The sequence below is a fragment of the Eretmochelys imbricata genome, chromosome 5, assembly GCF_965152235.1.
Source record: "Eretmochelys imbricata isolate rEreImb1 chromosome 5, rEreImb1.hap1, whole genome shotgun sequence".
In the NCBI taxonomy this organism is placed as follows: domain Eukaryota; kingdom Metazoa; phylum Chordata; order Testudines; family Cheloniidae; genus Eretmochelys; species Eretmochelys imbricata.
In genome coordinates this window covers 19,298,412-19,321,369 of record NC_135576.1, presented here as the reverse complement: position 1 = coordinate 19,321,369, position 22,958 = coordinate 19,298,412, and the positions used below count along the sequence as shown (strand labels likewise).

The window sequence follows — 22,958 nt, the reverse complement described above, 5'->3', positions numbered from 1 at the left end:
ATGTTGTTATTAGATGTCTGGGACTACCCAGCAGATAAAAGTGTGCAGTGCAGGTAACCCTGTGTTTATTCTGTAATTACCAAAAGGGCTTTTACCAGCTCCCCCTCTTTTTCCATCCAGGTCCCTCGATCAAATCCATTGCTGGGACTATACCATACCTCAGGGGCTCCCACCAGCTTCCCCTCTTTTTCCCTTCAGATCCCTCCAACAAATCCATTGCTGGGACCTTACCATCCATCACCAGCCCCCTCGTAGGAGGCTTAAGGTGGGCTATTAGAATGGGGGGTTGGCTCCTTGCCATACCAATCATAGGAATCCCCAGCTGACCCCGGTTCGTACCTTTAATGAACACCTCTTTCTTAAGTCCTTCTGCTTTAGTCTTGGTCCATGTAAAAAGGAAGGTTTTAGATGCCGAGCTGCCCTTTTAAACCCTGCATTCCCAGGGGATGAGTCAGCAACCACGCTGTCCCCTTTTTGCAGCAGTTTTCATCTCTCTGCCCCCCGCCCCTGCCAAATACCCATGCCCCGCTTAAATGTGCAGGGCGATCACACCCCTAGTTCACAGTGTGGATGTAGCCTAAATATACGAGAGAGTGTGTGTTTTGGGCACTCTCAGGTATACACTGGTACTACCAATAAATACGAGCATTAATTTACGTTCCAATGAATATTAGAAAAATGTATGCACTCTAAAGTTTGTACACTCATTAAGATGGAGTTGGAGGTGTAAGGATGAAAACAGGGGCATAAGGATAAGCATTCCCTGTCTTCTTCCCCCTGCTTTCCCATTTAGAGCAGGAGCTTGTCTTATTTGTATGAGGTGCTTTGTTTTGTTTTGTTTTCTAACAGAAAGCATTCTTGACCAAGTGTGGTTTTATTCTGCTAGATTAGGGCAGTACTTTTAGTTTTGGATCCACATATAAATGAATCAGCCCCAGTGTTTGTTTCCCAAAATGTCTGGGAAAACACATTCTTAAGGGAATTTTTCTTTTCCACCCCAAAGTATAGCCCTAGTGCACCTCCTTATTTTTCATATAGCATTCTTCTGTGTACGGCACCACTTAAGATATCAGTGGTGGTTCTTTACAAAAGTTGGAGTTACATTCCAGTTGTTTAAGCATCCCAATTTCATTGCATAACAAAACAAATAAGCCTACCTCATGTATATCTTCAATGTGTAATTAATTATATGTAATATATTAAATTGTTAATAATTACTTTATATTTTAATGAATGAAAAAGGAGTAAGTTAGTTATATTTTAATGAATGAAAAAGGAGTAAAGAGAAAGAACAATAACGCAGGTCACCTGCTTATCTGGGATGCCATGAGTTAACTGCTCCTTTCCTCTTGTACAATTTGGTGTCTGTCCTACATCTAGAGATTGTCAAAACAATCTCTGTGGGCTTGGTCCTTTTACCCCTGAAGTCCATGGGGCTCAGTGTGCTAAGCAGACCCCCAGCTGCTGTCAGACCATAGACCATACTGAACCTCTTATTAGGACCTTATGTACTCCTAAAGAAATTAGCCATATCTGTTTTCATTTACTCCCTTAAGGCTAGAGATCTTCTTGTCACCCACAATTTTCAGTCAGCACTTACATCATCATAACAGCTAAACGAAAGATTAGTTTACATTTAAATAAAATACTAATTTATTTGAGAAATAGAAAGAAATACACAATAGGCCCATTTATTTAGAGTAATCTCAGGCCTGGTCTACACCTAACACTTAGGTCAACTTAGTTACGTTGCTCAGGGGTGTGAATTTTGCACACCGCTGAGCAATGTAGTTAAACCAACATAAACCCTATATTAGACACCACTAGGGTGACAGGGGAGTTCTTCTGTCGACCTAGGTACCACCTGTCAAAGATTTACTACAGTGGGGGAAGAAATCCTTCCATCACTGTAGCAAGTGTCTATACTACAGCAATGTAGCTACCAGGCTACAGTTGTTCCACTGTAGCAGTTGTAGTGTACACACATCACATTTACTCTCAGACTATGAAATCTTCTCTTTCAGGAACACATCCGAGTTCAAAGTCTGGATGTGTCCAGTTTGATCTCTAGGGCAGAGTTATCTGTCAGTTCCCTTAGCTTGTTCACTTTCTCTACTATCTCTTTCAGCTGCTAGTCTTCAAAGTTCTTGCATGTAGTATATAGCGGGAATTCCTTTGTTCTTAGCAATAAGTAGTGTAATATTGGGAACTTTGTCAGAGTTTTGTATCTGTATATGCAACCTTAATCTGAATCACTGGGTTAAATTCTCCTAAAGAATCTGAATAGTATATTGTGGCTCTGAGAAACTGCTCTCCTTATATGCAAACGGTTCTTTGCGGTTAACAAATGGGATTTCTACACATGGAGAGACAGCAAACTATTGGAGTTCATATTCTCTGTGAAGATATGAAACAAGAGTTTCTCATTGCCTTTTTTTGAAATAGAGAATCACTTCCTTTAAAACAAAATAATCCAGAAAGAAAGAACAGAGTATTTAGGTTTTGATTTGTTTTATAGTTCACTTTCTGAAATATGCAAAAAGAAAAGGAGTACTTGTGGCACCTTAGAGACTAACCAATTTATTTGAGCATGAGCTTTCGTGAGCTACAGCTCACTTCATCGGATGCATACCGTGGAAACTGCAGCAGATATTATATACACACAGAGATCATGAAACAATACCTCCTCCCACCCCACTGTCCTGCTGGTAATAGCTTTTCTAAAGTGATCATCATTGGGCCATTTCCAGCACAAAACCAGGTTTTCTCACCCTCCAGCCCCCTACACACAAACTCACTCTCCTGCTGGTAATAGCCCATCCAAAGTGACAACTCTCTTCACAATGTGCATGATAATCAAGGTGGGCCATTTCCTGGACAAATCCAGGTTCTCTCAGCCCCTCACCCCCCTCCAAAAACCACACACACAAACTCACTCTCCTGCTGGTAAAAGCTCATCCAAAGTGACCACTCTCCTTACAATGTGCATGATAATCAAGGAGGGCCATTTCCAGCACAAATCCAGGTTTTCTCACCCCCCCACCCCCATACACACACAAACTCACTCTCCTGCTGTGACTCAGTGTCTAGATGTCAGTCTGAAATTATTCAAGTTACAAACTTTTAGGTTAGAATTTACAACATTTACATTACATTACTTAAACATTTATCTCTAATTAACACCAGGTCTTCTATTTCTTTGACTTTACATTTTTTGTTATTATCGGTGAGTGTAAAAACTTCCTACTTTCCACTGTGATTCAGAGGAATAAATCATAAAACTTTGTATTTTTTGCAGACCTAATTTCAAACTAAGCTGAGATCACAAATAAACTACTGTTGGCCTATAAGCTTACTTTTCCCATGTACAATAATGAGTAAAAATATTACCAAAAAATAAAGCAAGCAAGAATGTATGTGCAAGCAACACTATAGAAACATTTCTAAATTAATTTAATTTAAATCTCCTTCAGCTAAAGACATTAGCCCTTGAAAAGGGCTTTAACATTGGGGAAAACATTCAGATATATCTGAGTTAACATTTCATGTGTATTTCTTACCTTTTTTTGAACACTTGCTAATTACCAGAGCTGTATTTTTTGGTACTGCAGTGATAGAGGCAGAGCTGTCACTATGCTCTTATACACTGAGATACAGAGCAGTTCCTTCTCACTTGATATTCGCTTACCTAGTCAAGTTAAAATATACAAGCTATGATATTCCCACTTTAATTATACCTTCCATGTTGTAAAAGGAAAATAGACTCAAAATACTGTTCTTGTTCACACCAAGTACTCTTTTTTTCCTGGAAGTGATTTCAGTACAGAAAGAGGTTCAACCTCTTGGTGGCAGAAACAACTCCTCTGATGATAGAGGGAGCCATGTAGAGTGCTTTCAAGTTTTGTAGTGGAGTCAGGTTACATGACAAGGAAGTAAGTATCAACATTTTTCATTTGGAGCGCTTGTGCCTCCAGTTGGGTAGAGGAGATCTTTTTCTGGTGGAGAAGCTGCACTTCATAAGGGAGATTAGGCATCACAAATTGGGGCTGATGCTCGTGTTTGATGCAGGAAGTCTTCACTTTTGTGATCTTGCTGCTCGTGGGAGGGTGAAAAGATCCATCCTCTCTTGCCCCACAAAACCTAGGCTACAGCAGATTGCTGATGGTACACAATATCCAATGCATATCTAGTTTAAAATGAAGGTTTACTCCCCTAATGCCCTTCTGTACCTCTTATTTACTCCTTCAGGGAAGTCATGATTATGGCATATTTACTCATGCAATCATCATGATCAGTTTTTGTCATGCCACAGTTGTTTCCCTAGGTGTGAGATTTGACGTCATAAATACATGTTGATGACTTCACTGAATAAGCAAGCAACGGGAGTGAGTGTGAGGCAAAGTTCCAAAAATTTGCAATGCTATCTCTGTTTTGTTTAAATATCCCCTTTTTCTCACGTTTCCTCTAATATGAAAGTTTATCTTTAACCATCAGATTTATGTATGGTGCATGAGTTTAAAATTGCTCTATTGTGTTTTTTAGAGGATTTCTTACTTTGCTGCTTTACTGATAGTTGCCCACCTTTCATAGTAGAGCAGTGTAGATGCAAACACATTTCAACTATTGCAAATACTTAGAGTTTTAGAACTTGTGCTACCTATTTTATCTATCTGGCATAATGACTAAATGCATATCCCATACATTTTCTAGTACAAGTCTGTAAGTTCCCTTCCATTATGTGGGATGAGGGGAACCAATGGACATGAAACTGAGCAGAGGATGCATGAGGAAAGCAGTGTCTCTACATCATGTAGCCTATGAAAGTCCCTCGAGTGGTATGACACACCACTGGAGATCTGTGAGATTGAAAAGGATGGCACTGGAGGGATCCTTTGTAGCATGATCACCTTCTAACCTGATAGAATTCCAATGGGAAGTTTGTGCTGAAGTTAATGCTAGAGAGGCTAGGGTGCAGGCATGATGGCAGAGCCAATGACCGTAGAACTGAGGTAACCATTACTCCTGGGGAAATTCTGCGGCACTGCAGCGCAGCAGAAAAATACCCCCAACCCCCGCAGATTCCTTTTGCTTCCATGCAAAAAATGGCTTCTGTGGGGAAGCAAAGAGAAGCTGCACCAGTACTCCCTCAGCAGCTCAGATGCGTCCTTTGGGCAGCTGGCAGGAGAGGTAAATCACTGAGGGGAGGACAGAGACGGAGTTCCCCCTCCCCCTTCCCTGCACAGAACAGCCGGGGCTGGGCATGCTATGTGGGTGGAGCAGCGTTATGAGGCAGTGAATGAGGCTGTTTGCAGAAACGCTGCTTAATTTGTTGCAGAAGTTGGAAGATATGTAGCGAATGAGGGAGTGAAGAAAATGTCTGGTGTCACAGTTAAGGCAGTTGAATGCTGCTCTGAAGAATTGGATTCTATTCTTGCCCATGCCACATAGTTCCTATGTGATGCTAGTCCACTCACTTAAATCAGATTTTCCACAGTGGTCATTAAATGTGTGTTCCTTATTTTCTGGGTCTGATTTTTAGAAGTGCTGAGCACTCACAGCTGTTGTTAAAGTACACTGACTTTCAGAGTTTTGTTTTGAACATATGTGCCATATAATGCTAAGTACACTGAAAACGCAGGTACATTTGACTTTTATCTCTCTATTCCTCAGTTCCTCTTCTGTAAAATGGGGATAATACTCCCTCATCTCAAAGGAGTATTGTAAAAATAAATTTATTAGTATGTGTGAAGCATTCTGATATTGCAATGATGAATGCCGTAGAAAATCCCACGAGGAAATTAATAATTCTTTCTTCAGAGCAAGATCTAATAGCCTGCAGTAAACAAGGCAAAGGGCCACACATTGAATGAAGAGAAAACAAAATCAATAGCTGCTCGTTAAGTGAGTAATGCCCAGCCTGTGCACTGAATGAGGCAGAAATACTGTGGGAAAAATAATACGTGATCATGTAATTAAATACTGTTATCATAATACATATGCATTAAGGGGCCAAATTACAGTTGCACAGGCAACCTTAATTCAGGAATTTCCTAGCTTCTGAGTGCTTGATTTTGCAACCATAATGTTTTTAATGCAATTGTTTTGCATGTAATGTGTATATACAGCATTTATACTTTTTTAAGAAGTGCTTTGGGATTCTTGAAGAAGAAAGGTGCTGTGAAGTGCCATAATGTATTTATTTGGAATGATTTAGAATGTAAATACGGTAAGCTTTCATTGGTAGAAAATATGATTCTTTATTAGAGGGTAAAGAAAAGCAGCCATTTTTGAGCACAAGGCTGCATATTACATTGGCTTATCTGGTTATGCACTTCATATCTTTGACTATTCTTTACCATTGACTGCCATTCATTGAGAAAACATAAAGCCGTATGGTCAAGTAGTATCAAATATGCAGTATATTTTAAAACCCACAAAGATGTCAAGTTTATATTTTGTCACCAAAATCGTAATATGAATATGTTTGATATCTACCTTAGCAAACAAATTGATGGCAATTAAAGATTAATGTGATGTAATTAGCATTATAATGCAATTAAATTATGACTAAGTGGACCAGGAATAGAAAACTCAGATGTCTCACAGCCTGTTTTTACACTCAATCTTTTGTTTTTCAGCAAACAGAGGAAGTGGGGCAGCAGGCAGCTCACAGACTGGTGATGCACTGGGGAAAGCACTTGCCTCTGTAAGGAAATATTTACTTTGGTTTACACGTTTACCATTTTTGAAGTGTGAACTTTTAATCAACAATGGATGCCTGGATTTTAAGAAGATGAACAGCAAACAGGAGAGATTTGATCTCAGAGGTCATCAGCTTTGAGTTACTATCAGTTGAAATATTTAATGATCAATGTGAAATTATGTTTAAAAAAGTTTTAGAGTTAATTTTATAACAGAAAAGAAATTAATGACTGGAAATCTTATACCGTTCTTGGGCACTTAATGACTAGGAGCCATGTCCTTCAATCTTTCACACACTTCACTTATCAAAAACAATGGGAGGGAGGTTGTCTAAAAATCAGTGGTAGATTTAGTTCTTTGTTATCAAATGATCTGTAAACAGAATTCATCTAGATTTTCTTTTGCTTTCAGATTTTATATTTTCCACCCTAGTTTCCATCTATTCCATTACAGTGGTCGCCATTAAAAAGTCAGCATTAACCAGCAGCTGCCTCACAGTGGTCCCTGAGGTATATGGCACATTTCGTGTTCTAAGTAAAGGGAAATAGTGCTGCACCTCCATTATCACTGTGCAGTTACTGTTGCATGTGTTGACTTTCTAATAAGGACCAATGTAAATTATTTTCTGGGCAGAGTGGGTTCCACTGAGTTCTCATGAGAGTTAATTTTTTTGCATATTCTGCAGATGTTTCATTAAAAAGACGAAAAAATAAGACAATAGGTTGCCCGGAATGACAGATACAGTACAGAATCCACTTTTAAATGATTCCTGGTATATGGCATACATGATTAACAGGGGCAATCTCCATTGTGCAGATTCAGTGTACTGCATATCACTGACTCTAAGCAGCAGTTAAATGGCACACCCCACCCATTCAAGTCGTACACCTGGTCTTGTCTTATCATAGTTATTGACAAGTGGTCTGTGGTGTTTGCTGTTATAAATTACCCGCTGTGCAGCTATGCTGTTCGTTGTTCCCTTTGATCTATTTGGGCTGCTCAAGGATTTAATTTTACATAGTATAATTTTCAGAAATGTAAGGCTTTGTACAATGCTCATTCTTAAAGCAATCTGTGAAATAAAAACGTACACTCCCACCATCATGTACCTTAAAGAGCCTGTGGCAATCAGAACCATCTCTTAATTGTCAAGTGTCTGTTTCCATCAAGATGTCTCAGTTAATAGAATTCTAGTGTTTGGCTTCCTACATCTAATATAGTTTTGTCTTTATTTAAAAAAAAGTTAAGATGAAAGTAATAGGCTTTATAACCTGTCCTGCTTTCATTTAAGTGGACTGATTGCATAAGAATTCCATATTTCTTTCTGCATCAGTTTGTGATGGCTTTAGATTAATTCTTTATCATCTTTTAAAGATCTATTCTCCAGATCACACCAACAACAGCTTTTCATCAAATCCTTCAACTCCTGTTGGTTCTCCCCCTTCTCTCTCAGGTATTGTTATTACAATTCTATTGTACTGAACATTTCAACATATTTTTGGTAGGAGGTATTTAAATAAACTCCTGCTGTAACTGGATGTGTGATTTACATCCAGACAATAGCATCAGGCTATTTTCTTATAAATACAATGCCCATACAGGCCAACTATTGTACTCACTGAGATGAATGGAAATACTTTATAAAAGACATATTTTGATCAACACGAAGAGAGGGTCATAATGACTTTTAAATAGATGCCTTTACCTGCTGCAAAAAAAGCAGTGTTAATAGACACCCATATTCTGTCCCCAGGCAACCCTCATAAACCCTTGTGCAGATTGTTCCTAATGTTCTGAGAGAGGGTAGACATATGTAAGGATTTAGACCACACCTCCTAGCTCACAGGCCAGGCCACTTCGTGAAAGGAGTTGCCAAGATTTTACACAGTAGCCTTTCTGTACCTTTTGGGGGAACCATATTCTCTCAGTCATTCTGTTTGCCATGAGTTTTCTCTCAGGGTATGTCTGCCCCGCAAAGAAAAACCAGTGGATTTGGGTTTGTTTTTGCTGACTCGAGCTTATGCGGCATGGGCTGCAGTGCTGTTTCATTATTGTGTAGACTTCCAGGCTCAGGCTGAAGCTCGGGCTCTAGGATCCTTTGTGTTGGTAGGGTCCCAGAGCTCAAGCTCAAGCCCGGGTCTAGACGGATATGAAACAGCCCCACAAGCCCAAGTTAGCTGGCACAGGCCAGCTGCAGGTTTTTCTTTGTTGTGTAGACAAAGACCTCAGGGTCCTAAGCAAAGTGCCTGCCAGAACTTGGCCCGTAAAATGTGGCTGTGTGCAAAGAACCATAGTAGGCTCATTTATAGTACACGGTGATAATGAGGATGTCCTTATTCTAAAGATACAGATATTTTGATGGTATAGTTTTATTTCTAAATAACCCTAGTAGCTGAATTTTCAGTGTGGGAGGCGTATATTAGCACTAGTGAAGGGCTAAGCTGAAAAGGTTCAGAGGTAGTTAAGTTCTAATGAGCATCAGAAATTGTAGACACCTATATGAAGCTAATTCAGATTATATGAACCTTTGAGACTTTCCCACAAGAGCCTTAAATACTCCCTCACCATATAACTATCTGAGAGGCTCCTGATCTAACCTACCTATGTTAGCTTCTTGGGGGAGTCAGCACTGGATCTGTTTCAGCGCTGATCAGGCATCCTGCTCCCCCCTCTGGTCCTGTGAGACCAAGGAATTCATATGGGAGGGTCCTGTCAATCTCACTTAGACATGTTAAAAGACACTGTAGTTTATACTCCTGAGTGTAGCACAGTATTGTTAAATCCTGGAGTAAGAATGATCTGTCCCTCAAGGAGATTATCCCTTTCTCCAGAACTGCTAGATCTTATATGCTCTGAGGTTTCACAGTGCTTCAACTATCTTGGAGGCACAAACCCCAAAGTACTTTTTGAAGAGACAAGATTCCAGTGAAAGGGTTAATGGGAGTGAGAAGTGGGCTGGCCAGCCAACAACTGAAGGCAAGCTTTGTCTGAAGAAAGTTAGCAGGTCCCCAAACTTTTCCTTGATGAGAAAAGTTCCCCTGGAGAGGGGTAGGAACCCCTTCCTCAAGAACACCTGCCATTGAAAGTGAGGTATTGTGGTTGTGGTAATATTAATCAAACATGTCCCCCAAAAATGCACCAAGGGGGAGGGGGGACTGCTGCCTTTCTCCAACATCAGGCCTTCTTTGGGAATTGGCTAGCTCCTTGACCAGCCCCCTCCCCATCCTGGAGTAAGACCCAATGAAGGGTTTAGGAGGACAACAGACAGTCCTTATTTGTCTGAACCAGTCCCTGTCCCTAGACAGCGCCCTATGTGATACATTTCTTTTAGGGGACTTTACCAACATTTCCGTCTTGTACTATAAAGAAAAGATTTGAGTTGAAGTTGAGGAAAGCAATCATATGTTAAGCAATATAGATTGAATTTCTTTCCAGAAAGTTTACTTGATAAATAGAAAGATCCAAGGGTCAAAGTCAACACAAATAAGTGACATATATTCAAAGGAGAACTGAACTGTTTATGCTTCACGATATAGTGGGCCAGTCAGAAACAATATGAAAGTCCTGATTGTCTTTCATTGTCCTATTCAATGATGTGGCAAAGTCACAAGTTAAAGACAGTGAAAATCTATGGAGACCAGAATTCGGTAGCGAATGTGCCAGATGTAATCAAATTTAACACCATTTTGTCAATATGGCATACTGAGAGGCTAGAAAAGGCCACGAGATCAATCTAAGTTTAGAAGGCCTGCCCTTCTAAACCCAGTAAATGCCACTTAACTTCAGTTTTAAGATTAAAACCCTAATAGCTCCACCTTGAATTCCCAGCCTCGTTTCATAAGAGCATTCAAAAGATTATATGTTTCAGACAAAAAAGAACTAACAATACAAACGATCTGATCATAGTGCCATAAATACAACCTTCTGGGGAAAGTATTTGAACCAATATTTCTGTCCTCAAGTCTAGTGTGCCCCTTTAATAGTGACACATCTTTGTTTAAAAGAAATGATATTGCAAAAGTTGAAACCTTATATATTTCACACTTAAACCTTCAGCAGAAACAGATTTGCTTCAACAGATGTAAACTAATATAAACCAAGAGTTTTGCTGTTAGCTCCTTTTAAGTTCTGTAAGTGCAAAATAATATCATCTGCCTTAAGAAAGTGCAAATCTTAGCAGTTAAATGAGAGCATCTGTAGAATGACAAGTTGTAACTGAATTTAGAGTTAGATATTCGTACAGTGCTATTGTTTTTTAATCCTGTTCCTTAAAAAAAAACAAACCCAAATCCATTAGTTTTGTGATTGAATGAGTTGTTCAGTGGCATCAAATATGTCTTGAACCACAGCTAGGATAATGGGCTAGTATGTGCTGGATTTACATAGAAGTCTAGCAATCCCCTCTTAGCACTTCTGAAAATGCTACTTCTCCTTTTACTAGTGAGACATTTCCTTCTGCTGGAGCCTTTCTTAGGTACAGCTGCCGAATCAATAAAAACCTCTATGTTAGGAATCAGCCTGGGGCAACTTTGTGGCCTGCGTCTCCGTGCTTCGCTACAAAAATACCTTTTTTTTTTCATCCATGTATATTTTGGAAGTTGTCCATATGTCTGCCCTATAGTCTATCTGGAAAACAGCATTTACATGTCTACAAAACCGTCCAGAAAGTTTGAAAGACATTTTTGTTTGCATAGTTCTAATGGTAATTCCCATTTTACTATTAGCAGGCACAGCTGTTTGGTCTAGAAATGGAGGGCAAGCATCATCATCTCCCAATTATGAAGGTCCCTTACACTCTTTGGTATGTTTTGATTAGAGACCTCCTCTGCCTCAGTATTTTCCATGCTGTTCTTTCCATTTCTCATCCACACTTCTCACACAGGTTTGCATTTTGTTAGTGATTACTGTGCCCTTGGATGTTTGCACTATTTGATTGTTGCTAAGTTAGTAACGTGAGGGCCCAATCCTTTGATTTGTGATATTTTGATATTAACTGTTATTGACTAGGATGTCGTATTTGATAATGTATTGTTGAAACATTCCAGAATGAAAAAAGTTAATTACAAAAGGAGGGATTTGTTTACAGCCAGGAGGGATTGCTTGAAGGGATATCAGGGAGAAAAGTAAGTGGTTGCTATGAAGTAGGACAGGGTGTGAGTGTTATGAATCAGGTTACTTTTATTTACAGTGGGAAAGTGCAGTAGAGGGCTAAATAATACTTTTAGATTCTATGTGATGTGTTTCAAAGTATTGTAGGCTTAATATGATGGATGAATTGGCAAGAATTGGGTGGTAATTATGGCTAGCACTACAGAGAGGATAATAAATAAATAAATAAATAAATAAAATGTTTTATATGGAGAGATTAGATAAGAGTTGGGGGCCAGCTGGAAACATATTAGGGACAAATGGGCAAGGTTTTTGAAAAGTCTAGATTAATTATCCCATTCTTTTTGTTTGTTGTTTGTCTAGATAGTAAGGAAAGAGTTGTCTCATTATATTTCTTTCAAACATCTAGTACCTTTTGGGTGCTATATAAATAATGCTAAAGATCAAAAACATCTCAGTATAAAAAAGCAGAGCGTTTCTGAAGGCAAAATAAATAATCATCTAATACTGAATCATGGAAAAGTCTATCTGACTTCAATGGGAAGTTTCCCTTAGTCAGGAATTAGCAAGGACTGCAATATCTGGCCCAATACAAATATGTGTATCATGATTCATTGCCGGATGCTTTCTGGCTTATCGCAGCTTGCTGTGGTATGTAGTTGTGAGTATAGAGTGGCAGTGTTTCTGGAATCTGTATGCTCCAGAGATCTGAAATGAGTGAAGAATTATTTTGTAGCAATAAAGTTAACCAGTGATTTGGGGCTGGCCCTTTCACCTTCCCCTCCCATATCTTGTTCAAGAACAAGAAATTTGAGGCATCCACTTATCAGATATGACGTGCCAGAGGAGACAGTGCGACCTAGTAGTAATGTGAAGAGGGGATTTGAGTTCTATCCCTAACTCTGTCACTGATGCTCTGTGACCTTGGGCAAATAGTTCACCATGTGTGCCTCAGTTTCCTCATTTGTAAAATGAGGATAATAATCCTTATCTCTGTAAAATTGTATGGACTCCTTGCATGAAGGACACTATACAGCAAAATACAATGTATTATTTCTGAGTCCATTGCTTCTCCTCTTCCTATACTTGCCAACAACATGGCACTATTTTTCTAAAAGAAAGGTGATATTGGAAGGAAGTTATCCAGTAAAGCAGCAATCAGATTTCTTTAAAGTCAACATTGCTGCTGTTTATGGTTCAGATTTAGGGAGAATTCTAGTGGTAGCATGGGCAGCTCCCTCTCCTCCTGGAGGGAGGTTGAGTATAAGGTTTTGTTTTAGAGAGGGATGAGTTACGCTAGAACAAATGCTGCCGCCACTAACAGTTCAGTACCTCTCTGTTTTGTGATCTTTTACACGTCTCATACAGGCTGCAGAGCTCTAAACTTGTAAGGAGGTGTATTTATTAGTGCTCTTACCAACAATGCTTTAAAAGTAGTTTTAGGATTCACAGTTATAGGGAACATTTCAGTAATTGTGGGGATGGGACTATATGGCCTTAACAGGTTCTTTCTAACTTCTTGTTCGTAATTCTTTGATTACATAGGGAGAATAGGCCTTGTCAGAGAGTGATATAAGTTAGATGTATATTCTTTTTGCTTAAGGTAACACTAAAACTTTTCAAAAATCACAGAGGGCAACATATGTACAGTAATGATTATGTTCATGAGGAATCATTGAACCTGTTTTGCCCATGAAAATGAAAGCTGTGCTTGTGTTAAATTCTTTCTAATTCCCTAGAATGCTAGTTTAATTATTTCCCTAAGGAAAAAAAATCACTTTTGTTAAAAAGGGGAAGAAATAAAAGGAACTGTTTTCAGTTACACATCCTCTCCTCCCCCTCCCCACCCCCCCCCCCCACACATACGCCAACTAGCAATACAGTATGTGGCATACCTAATCTGTGTGTGTTTTGTCTCAAATGTTAAATGGCCCTTCACATTTGCTGATGGTTCTCTTGATTTGTTTTTCATAAACAAACAGCAAAGCCGGATTGAAGACCGTTTGGAAAGACTGGACGATGCTATTCATGTTCTCCGGAACCACGCAGTGGGGCCTTCAACAGCCATGCCTGGTAGTCATAGCGACATGCATGGATTAATAGGGCCTTCTCACAATGGAGCAATGGGAGGTCTTGGGTCAGGATATGGGACAGGCCTTCTTTCAGCCAATAGACATTCACTAATGGTAAGCTATGGAGATTAAATGACAGTGCAGGTTTAAAAACAGTCTAGTAATTAGAATTTCTGAACTGGTTTGCAGGCTTTTAAATGTTATTATCAGTCTTTCTACTTGTGCTAATGCTGCAGATATTTTCAGGTTTATGACAAAAATATCAAATTAATTTGTGCGAGGTTTTATAGTACTATGAGACATTTTTAACTGTACACTGTATATGTTTGCAGCACATATTGTGTTTATTGTGTACATTTTGCTCATGACAGTAAAAACTGTATTCTTTGATGTGTTTTAAGACTGACTGATGTGAGGCTGCCATTAACAAAAAGCTGCTGTCCTCTGGCATCCAGCCTCATTAAAGATCCTTTCTAAAATAGTCTGGATTGTTTGAGAGATTTAGTTGGCTGACAAGTGTATGAATAGTATACCATCTTTCTCCTATCCATTAGCCAATAAGTATATCGGAGAGGAATCTTCAAGGTTTTTTCCTTTACTACTCTTTGCCTTTCCATTTCAATTTGAGTGAGTATAAATGCACTGCTTTTTTTAGGACTTTGCACAAATCCTGAATTCTCTCTCTTCCCTTTTTATTTTCCTATTCCTTTTAAAAAAAAAACAACTATGTTTAGCGTGAAACTTCTGCTCAAGACCCATCCTCCTAGGAATCTGGCTGCAGCTATAGGCCCCAATTCAGAAATGCATCCTGTAGCCTTATCTATAGTTATGGTTTACTTAACTAATTACCCATCCCAATAGGAGGGTTTGCACCTACTTAAATTGTGAGAGTTCTGTACAAGATCAACAATAGCAGAGCGGTTATCAATAGAAAGGGGGCCCCCATAGTGCACAAAAGGGACAACACAGTGCTCTTTTTGTAATAATTACTTTTATTAGCCATCCAAACAACAATACACACATTGCAGTCTGGTGAAAGAGAACACAATGGAACATCTAGTATTTGCATTACTCACACTATCCCTTGAGGAGAAACCCAAAGTATCAGTCATAATCGTCCTCATTGTCACCAGTGGATGTCTTCCTGGCATCGCCGCAGGTCAAGTAGGCCAGGATACAGCTTTTATAATGTGTTATGCTGATCCTCACTATGCTTAATGCATATTCAGTATGGGTTTCAGACCCTTTTCTTTATCGGTATTTCCTCACCCAACTATCGTTGGCATGCCCTTCTTCAGTTGGTTACGAGGCCTTTTACATCAAGCTTATTAAGGCATATGTCAATTACATGTCATGGCGTTCTTGTTGTCTGCTGATGTTCCTAATTTAAAATATCTAAAGCTGGTATAAACTGTCATTTTATGGTTACCTGTGTGCGGTTTAGCAACGCTGACTTATAACATCACTCTATCTTTTGTGACCTTTTGTGATATAGGGTTGTTTATGAGTTTGTTACTTATGTCCCATCTTTAGGTCTTAATTAGTTTGGTTAAACTATTGTTTTTACAGGCTTAAGACCTGTAGGCTTTGGCATTACTGTCGTAATCCATACCTGTGCCCAATTTAGCATATGCCCATATGGTCTGCAGCAACATAGATGGCTACAATTCATATATAAGATAACACTTAAGCAATGGGAATTAAGTACATGCTTAAGTATGTGCTAACATGCTTTTTGTGAATTGGGATCATATGTGATCACTAGTGGCTTTCACATTGGATTAAATATCCCACATCAGAGTATCAGGCCTTCTCTATACTTGGAGAATACCATACTTGTCCAGCTTACTGAGGGCCTCATTCTATGAGTTTTTGTCATGTTGAGTAGTACTTTCCCACATGAGTGATCTTACAGTATAGTTACATGCATGAATAAATACCGCTTAGCATTATCATTGCAGAATTAGTCCTAATTTTCCTGTTATAGTTTCTGATTTTTCTCTTTTGAGGGCAATATCTTCTTATGCTATATATTTTTTTGATGATGGGCGTCTGGCACCTTACAAAGGAAAATATCTTGTAGTTCCTGTGCCTCTGTAAAGAAAAATCATGCCTCTCTGATCTGTTTGATTTCTCTGAAAATGTCAACAAAATAGTAGACAAAGGAGAAGAAGCTGATGTGCATATTTGGAGCTGCAAAAACCCAAAACAAATTCTTCACAAGACGCTATGAAAGAAATTAAGTAATCAGACAGTGAACTCATAGATTGGAAACTGGATCAGAAACAGCAAATGAGGAGTAGGATTAAATGGCCAATTTTCAACATGATTAAAGGATACAACTTATGGTACCCCAACATTCCATTCTAGGAGTAATGTTCTGTATCACTGATCTGGAAAAGGGGCAGATGTCGTTTGCAGATGATTCAAATTATTTAGGTTAGTCAAGATTAGAGAAGAGTGTGAGGAACTTCAAGGGGAACTGACCAAACTGGGTTAATGGGCAACATGATAACACATGAAATTCAGGTTTGGCAAGTGTAAGGTATTGCATATTAGAAGGAATAATTTGAAATACTCATATGCATTACTATTTCTCAGTTAACTGTAACCACTCAGGGAAAAGGCTTGACCATCACGGTTGACAGTTCAATGGAAATCCCAGCTCAGTGTACAGGAGTGGTAAAAAAAAAAGCAAACAAAACGTTAAGACAGCAAAAGGAATGTGATATAAAATAATACTGAAAATGTTATAATGTCATTATATAAGTCATGGGTATGCTTTCATTTGGAGTTTTGTGTTCACTTCTGGTTACCCTATCTCAAAAAGGATATAGTAGAATTAGAGGAGATTCAAAGGCAGGCTACAAAAATGCTTGGAAGCATGGAAATATTTCCATATGATGAGACATTGAACAGATAGTGATGGTTTTGTTTAGAAAGGACATATATAAGAGAGGGAAGGCTAGAGGTATACAAAATAATGTATAGTAAGCAAGGTAAATCTAGTAGTCCAATTCATCCTTTCTTATAATTAAAGAATGGGATATTCAATAAAACAGAAAGTAAGGTAATTGACAACCTGTGACATTCATTGGTGCAAGATGTAATGGAGGCCAATAGCTTAGTAGCATTCAGAATAGGAATGGACATTATATGGATAATTAGAACATCCAGCATTGCTTTAGATAAGATTAAATACAATATTTAGAAAAAATGTGAACTCTCATGCCACAGGGCATAAACCAACTACTGACACAGGTCAGGGGAAAATTTCCTGTATAGAAACTCCATTGTTGTCCATTCCATGGTCTCTTGCACCTTCCTCTAAACCATCTGGTATTAACCACTATCATCGGAGACAGAACACTGGACTAGATGGACCACTGTGCTCTAATCTACTAAGGCAATTCTAATGTTCCTGTGCAATCACCGCAGAAGTTCTCACTGTAAAGGGTAGAAACTTTGCTGATATTTCTGTAGCAAATGATGCCATCAACCACTGTAACAGATCACTAGGTCATCCCTTCTATCAGATTCTAAACACCCAGGATATCCTGGGAGAGTCAGCTTTTGCTTTGATCCCTGGAATGCAGTTACTTATTTAGTCTTATACACTTTACTGTGTGTGAGACCTTAAAAACTGAGCCTGTCATCAATGTGGACCTTAAAGATCCCATGTCTTTTTTGTATGAGAAGGGGTTTTCTCCTTATGTCCTTGACCAAACAAATGCCGAGAGGGGTATTCAGCGGACTACGATACAGTACTTTGAGTAAAATTTAATAAGTACAAATCAGTGCTGCTGTTTCCAAGTAGCTTGTAAACCACTTGGGATGAAATGCTCGATATGAATGTAATTTATTGCTATTTACTATTACTTGTTGTTAATGTTTCTCTGTTGGTTCATTTTAAAATATGTTTCTCCTGGCAGTGGTCAATCTAATGGTTGGCTCTTCCTCATCCTAAAACTAAAGTTAAAAGTAGCTGTCATGGGTGAAGCATTGTTAAAAGCTACAATTGGGCCAGTGCTATTTATAGATTTCAAAAAATGCTGACTTAAAATAAAAGGAGCACTTGTGGCACCTTAGAGACTAACAAATTTATTTGAGCATAAGCTTTCATGAGCTACAGCTCACTTCATCAAGCTGTAGCTCACGAAAGCTTATGCTCAAACAAATTTGTTAGTCTCTAAGGTGCCACAAGTACTCCTTTTCTTTTTGCGGATACAGACTAACACGGCTGCTACTCTGAAACCTGACTTAAAATAGTCTGCCAGCAGGCTCCAAAAGGTAGAAAAAAGAGTTTTCAGCATCCCAGCTAAATCCATCTCTCTTCCCTCTCCCCTGTAAAAATAGCATGAACCCAGACATTGTTTTGCTCTCTGTGGCAGTTGCTGGGAATTCACAAAAGGAAATTCTAGGTTGTAATTTAGCTTGGCCTCAGGTAATGTGTTAAATACACTTGGGATACATATAATCTAAGATTTTTAGTTTGTACAACGCTATTTCCCACCAAATGTTTAAACAATACTGCTTTTAATGAAAAAATCTGGCTTTATTAAAAGCCAGATCTGTGACTTACAACCGTTTCTGCATATCTGCTCTCAATCAAGAGAAAAGGGTTTAATTTTTGTAGCTTTGTTCACTTTGCATATGTTAAACTGATGCAACATGCATCCAGGGCATCACTTCAGAGACGGTTTGTTCCATAAATATATAGTCGTCTCTTAAATACCAGATGTAGGTGAAGTTTAGATTTGGAACAAAAAGAATAGCAAACAATTAAACTGTTCATATATAGCTTTTAGGAAGTATCTGACCCTTGAATTTCTTCTCTTATGTATCTGTTTTAGGAAAGAGTAGGCACTCTTTCAAAATTTGATTCGATTTGATTATGAACTGCTGCATAGTACCTTGTCATTTCTGCTATTGAAGACAAGTTTCTGCTTGCTTCTTTTCTGAAGTTTAGAAAACAATGAGTAATCTCATAAACAAAATATACTGAACAGGGCAACTCAAACAAAAGATGTGGCACTTTGACAACATGGCTAGTTCTAAAAGCAAGAAGGGCAAATTTCTGTCTCTCGCTCTCCACATTTAACTTTCTGAAAAAAACAAGTCTGCTAGTGCACAAAGTGTATTAGTCACTGTCTGAAACTGTAACTTGTATGAAAGAATCAAGCCTGGTAATTTTTTTTGGAAAACTGGTATGAATTTTGAAGTAAAAACATAAGAACAAAGGAAATAGTTTTTGAATAGAGTCAGTCTTAAGTTAGCCTTTGACCATTTGATACATTCCACTCTGAAAAGGAAGTTGAAGGGGGAAAATTTTTTTTTAAAAATTTGAGGAGGATACTGGTAATGTTTTCCACATTTGAATTTTAATACATGAAACAGGCTATAAAACTTTGGCCAGCTGCAGTAAATAAAGTAGCAGTGGGAGGTATGGACCGGAAACTTGTACAGAATGTGCTGGTGGAAGTTTCTTTGCCCACTGTACACCTTCATTTGTTGGTTTCAAACTTGGAGTATGCTAGGGTAACTTGAGATTTAGCCCAGAGTCTCTGTTAGTTTCCAGCAGGTCTTCCTTATCAGATATCCTCCACAATTCTGTACTATATTGGACAAGTATGAATCTGATCCCCAGGCAAAAACAATATGAGACTGGGTCAGATTCTGCTCCCCACTCCGCTATTGTAAATATGAATTGCCTCCTTTCATTTCTGTGGAATTGCTCCAGATTTACAGCTGTGGAGCTGAGAGCAAAATTTGTCCCACCGCAATTACTTGTTTTCTTAAGAGAGACGGATGACACATCTAATGGGAAGTTCATGTATTTCACTCTGTCACTACAGTGTTTCCTTAAAGTCCCAATCCAACAAAGCATCAAGCACATGCGCAGCTTTAAGTACATGAATCGTCCCCTTGGATTTCTACAGTTGGTGGGGTCCTTGTTTCTAACTTTTCCTTTCATATTAGGCAGCTGGGGTACGCTAAAATTCACACCATGCGCAGACTTGGCATATATTGTCTCAGGGCAGCAACAAATTAGTAAATTAATTAAGGTATGGGAGCTCCATACTCCCAAATTCCTAATCCCACTTACACTGGGAGTCAGGAGGATTGCTAACTTCCATTGCTGCTGATTTGCTGAGTGATTCTGGATAAGTTACTTAGAGACCAATTCTGCCAGTCTTTTATTGAATAGTACGATAGGGCCATACTCAAAGTAAGGCACTGCTCAGCTTGAATAAGAGTGGCAGAATCAAGCCTTAACTTTCTTGTACTTGGGTACAATGTAAAATGGGTAGAATTATACTTCCTGACTTCTCAAGGGAGGTCTGATTTAATATTTCTTTGAATTGCACTTTGACAACCACTAACATAAGCTACTATAAAAGTGAATTAACTATAGTAATTTTTATCATAATTACAAAGTACAAATATTAAATTTGTCAGGATTGAAGTGCAGGAAATACAGAATACTATGACAAGAAGTCAAAATGTTACCTTTATAAAAACCCCAAGAAACTACTTTTGATCTAAAAAGGATATTACACTGAATTAGTTTTATGTATCTATATAAATAAAATACACCCAGCACAAATTCAGACATACAAATGGAAGCTTTTAGGAGGTACAGTATATACATAGCAGAATACGTACAATAGACATAAGAACTGAGTGAAATTTTTCAGATGAAACTGTTTTTTCACTGAAATAGGCAGATTTGGATCAACAGAAACATTTTGCAAATTTGCATTGAATTTGCTAAATTATTTTGGTCAGAAACAAAATTCCAAGAAAAATCAAAACAGTTCATTCTGAGGGATTTTTGAAATGAAATGTTTAGCTATTCAATTTGAAACTGACTTTTTGTTTCAAATTTCACTTCAGTTTTATTTTTAAAAGCTTTAAAAAAATCAAACAAAACTAATTTTTTTCTTTTTTTCGTTTGTTCAGCCACTGAACCTAAAATTCAGTTATTCACCCAGCTCTAATAGATATGCCAAAAACCAATGTAACAGATAAGTATACCTTCTAAAGTGATTTGGTGTGTGTTTACGTGAACCTAAATATACAGTAAGGGTACTTGAATCTAAATATCTCTTTAACTTGACACACCAGCAACAAACTATTTTGCAATCTTGACTAAGTTAATATTTACAACCTGCCATACTTAATAAAGGTTTAGACTTCAATCCTGCAAACAGAAATGTGCTTAACTTTACTATCATGAGTAGTCTCATTGGGACTATTTGTGATAGGAAAGTTAAGCACATGCGCAAGCATTTCCAGTATTGGAGCCATAATAATTAAAGTGAAGGTCGTGTGGCTTGCGAAGCACACACAAAACACCTCTATGCACTAAAAAGAGTTGAGTTTGTTCTCAGAGGTCAGACATGCAATATTGCTAAGAAATATCATTTCATTGGAAGAATATTTGTATGTAGTGGTATGCAAATGATGAGAGTAAGCATCTCATACCCATAGCTGGTCATAATATTTGTGTCACAGTAATGGCAGTTATGAAAATAACAGAAGTTAGGAAATTCCAAGTCAAGACAGAAACTCCAAAGTTAGTTTGTTTGTATTGTATCTGCTCCTACTCCCACCACAAGTAGATCAGCTAAGCCTGTGTTGTTGCCCTTAATTTCCTGGTTTTGGTCAGTTCCATCATCATTGTAGAGATGATGTAGATTGTAGAGGGTTTTTTTAACATTTGAAATACAATTTTGTAAAATGCATTTATATGCTAGCTTTTATACAGAAATCATAAAAGAGGCACATTTCTTTTGTAGCAGTGTACAACTGGATTGATTATAACCATTATATAACAAAAACTGGTATGCAGTTTTTTTAAGACACTCCTTAGAAGTCCATCAGCTTGCTTCCATGCTTCACACAAGGGTCCACAGGAAGAGGATATGTTCATTTATATTTTTTTTAACATCCAAATTATATTAACATATGGAATTTTCCACCGCTAGAAATTAAAATAGCAACTCATGAAGTAATTCAGTTATGTCATTCATATAAAAACAAAGAGTCAAGCAACTTGGCATTATTTAAAAGACAAGATTTGGCTTTTTTTATTTGTTCATTAAAATCTGTTACTCTCCTGCTTTAATTTTTATCATAGTTGCAATTAAAAAAAAAAAAAAAAAAAAAAAAGGTATGCTAATAATTGAGAAAACTGGACAAAACAGCCTTATTGGACTAAAAGCTTGTAAAACAAGCAGCAGTGTAACCCTTTTATATAACATTCATGTTCTTTCTAATTGGTTGACATTCCTAATTTCATGTAAATTATAGCCTCCATCATATTCTTAATACCATTTTTGAAGTACACTGTTGGTTTTAATCAGCAAAAAATCCATTAATTATTATTTAAAATGACACCCTTTTTCAAAAACATTGTCCTGACACAATGACTTCATTCATTTTAAACGAGTTAATTAGGTGTATTGTTAAAATCGTAGTATTTGGTTTCCAAGTTTTAATTTAGCATTAGCTAGCTCCTTGGTTTCCACACATGGACGGATCTATTGTGAAGCCGAGTGTGTGTGAAAGTTATTGGAGAATGGTAGTCTCTGGATAACGTTCCCCTAAGCTGCCCTGATTTTTGTTTCCCCTGTAGTCTAGATGAGAAACAGCTGGCTTTTGTTTAAAAAGCTGTTTTGTGAAATGTCTGAAACTTGAGGTGTAGAGCTGAGGTCACCATTAAAGCAGGTGCTTGGGAACAAGTGGGAAAGAAAGCAGCAGAGACCGATTTCGCCACATAATCTTTTGGAGGATATTTCCTATTAGAATGGAATATGGTATCAAAAGGAAATAAAACTTCTCTAAGTTTGCTGATTTGTTTACTATGTTTTTCACTCACAGATAAATGAAGGAGAGTTAATATTCCTAATCCTGTAGTTTTAGAACCTTTTGTATTCTGGATTTTCGCCAATACTTAAATGAATAGTCATCCCTGTAGGAAAGAAATCATAAGGATTATTTCACGGACTTCACTTCAGTGGCCATGGCAACCCACTTCTCTCCATAGTAGTTTGCAACTGGTTGATTTCT

General features: G+C 38.0%; 1 protein-coding gene across 5 annotated transcripts in view; it reads left to right on the top strand.

Annotated features, from left to right (window-relative positions):
- Positions 1 to 22,958, top strand: part of TCF4 (transcription factor 4) — a 316,697-nt gene that overhangs the window by 274,405 nt on the left and 19,334 nt on the right. For all 5 annotated transcript variants that reach the window (XM_077816689.1, XM_077816688.1, XM_077816691.1 and 2 more), the window contains 4 exons: positions 6,639 to 6,706; positions 8,077 to 8,155; positions 11,427 to 11,503; positions 13,794 to 13,997. In XM_077816689.1, the coding sequence (XP_077672815.1) occupies positions 6,639 to 6,706; positions 8,077 to 8,155; positions 11,427 to 11,503; positions 13,794 to 13,997 (428 nt within the window). The remainder of the gene's footprint in view (positions 1 to 6,638; positions 6,707 to 8,076; positions 8,156 to 11,426; positions 11,504 to 13,793; positions 13,998 to 22,958) is intronic.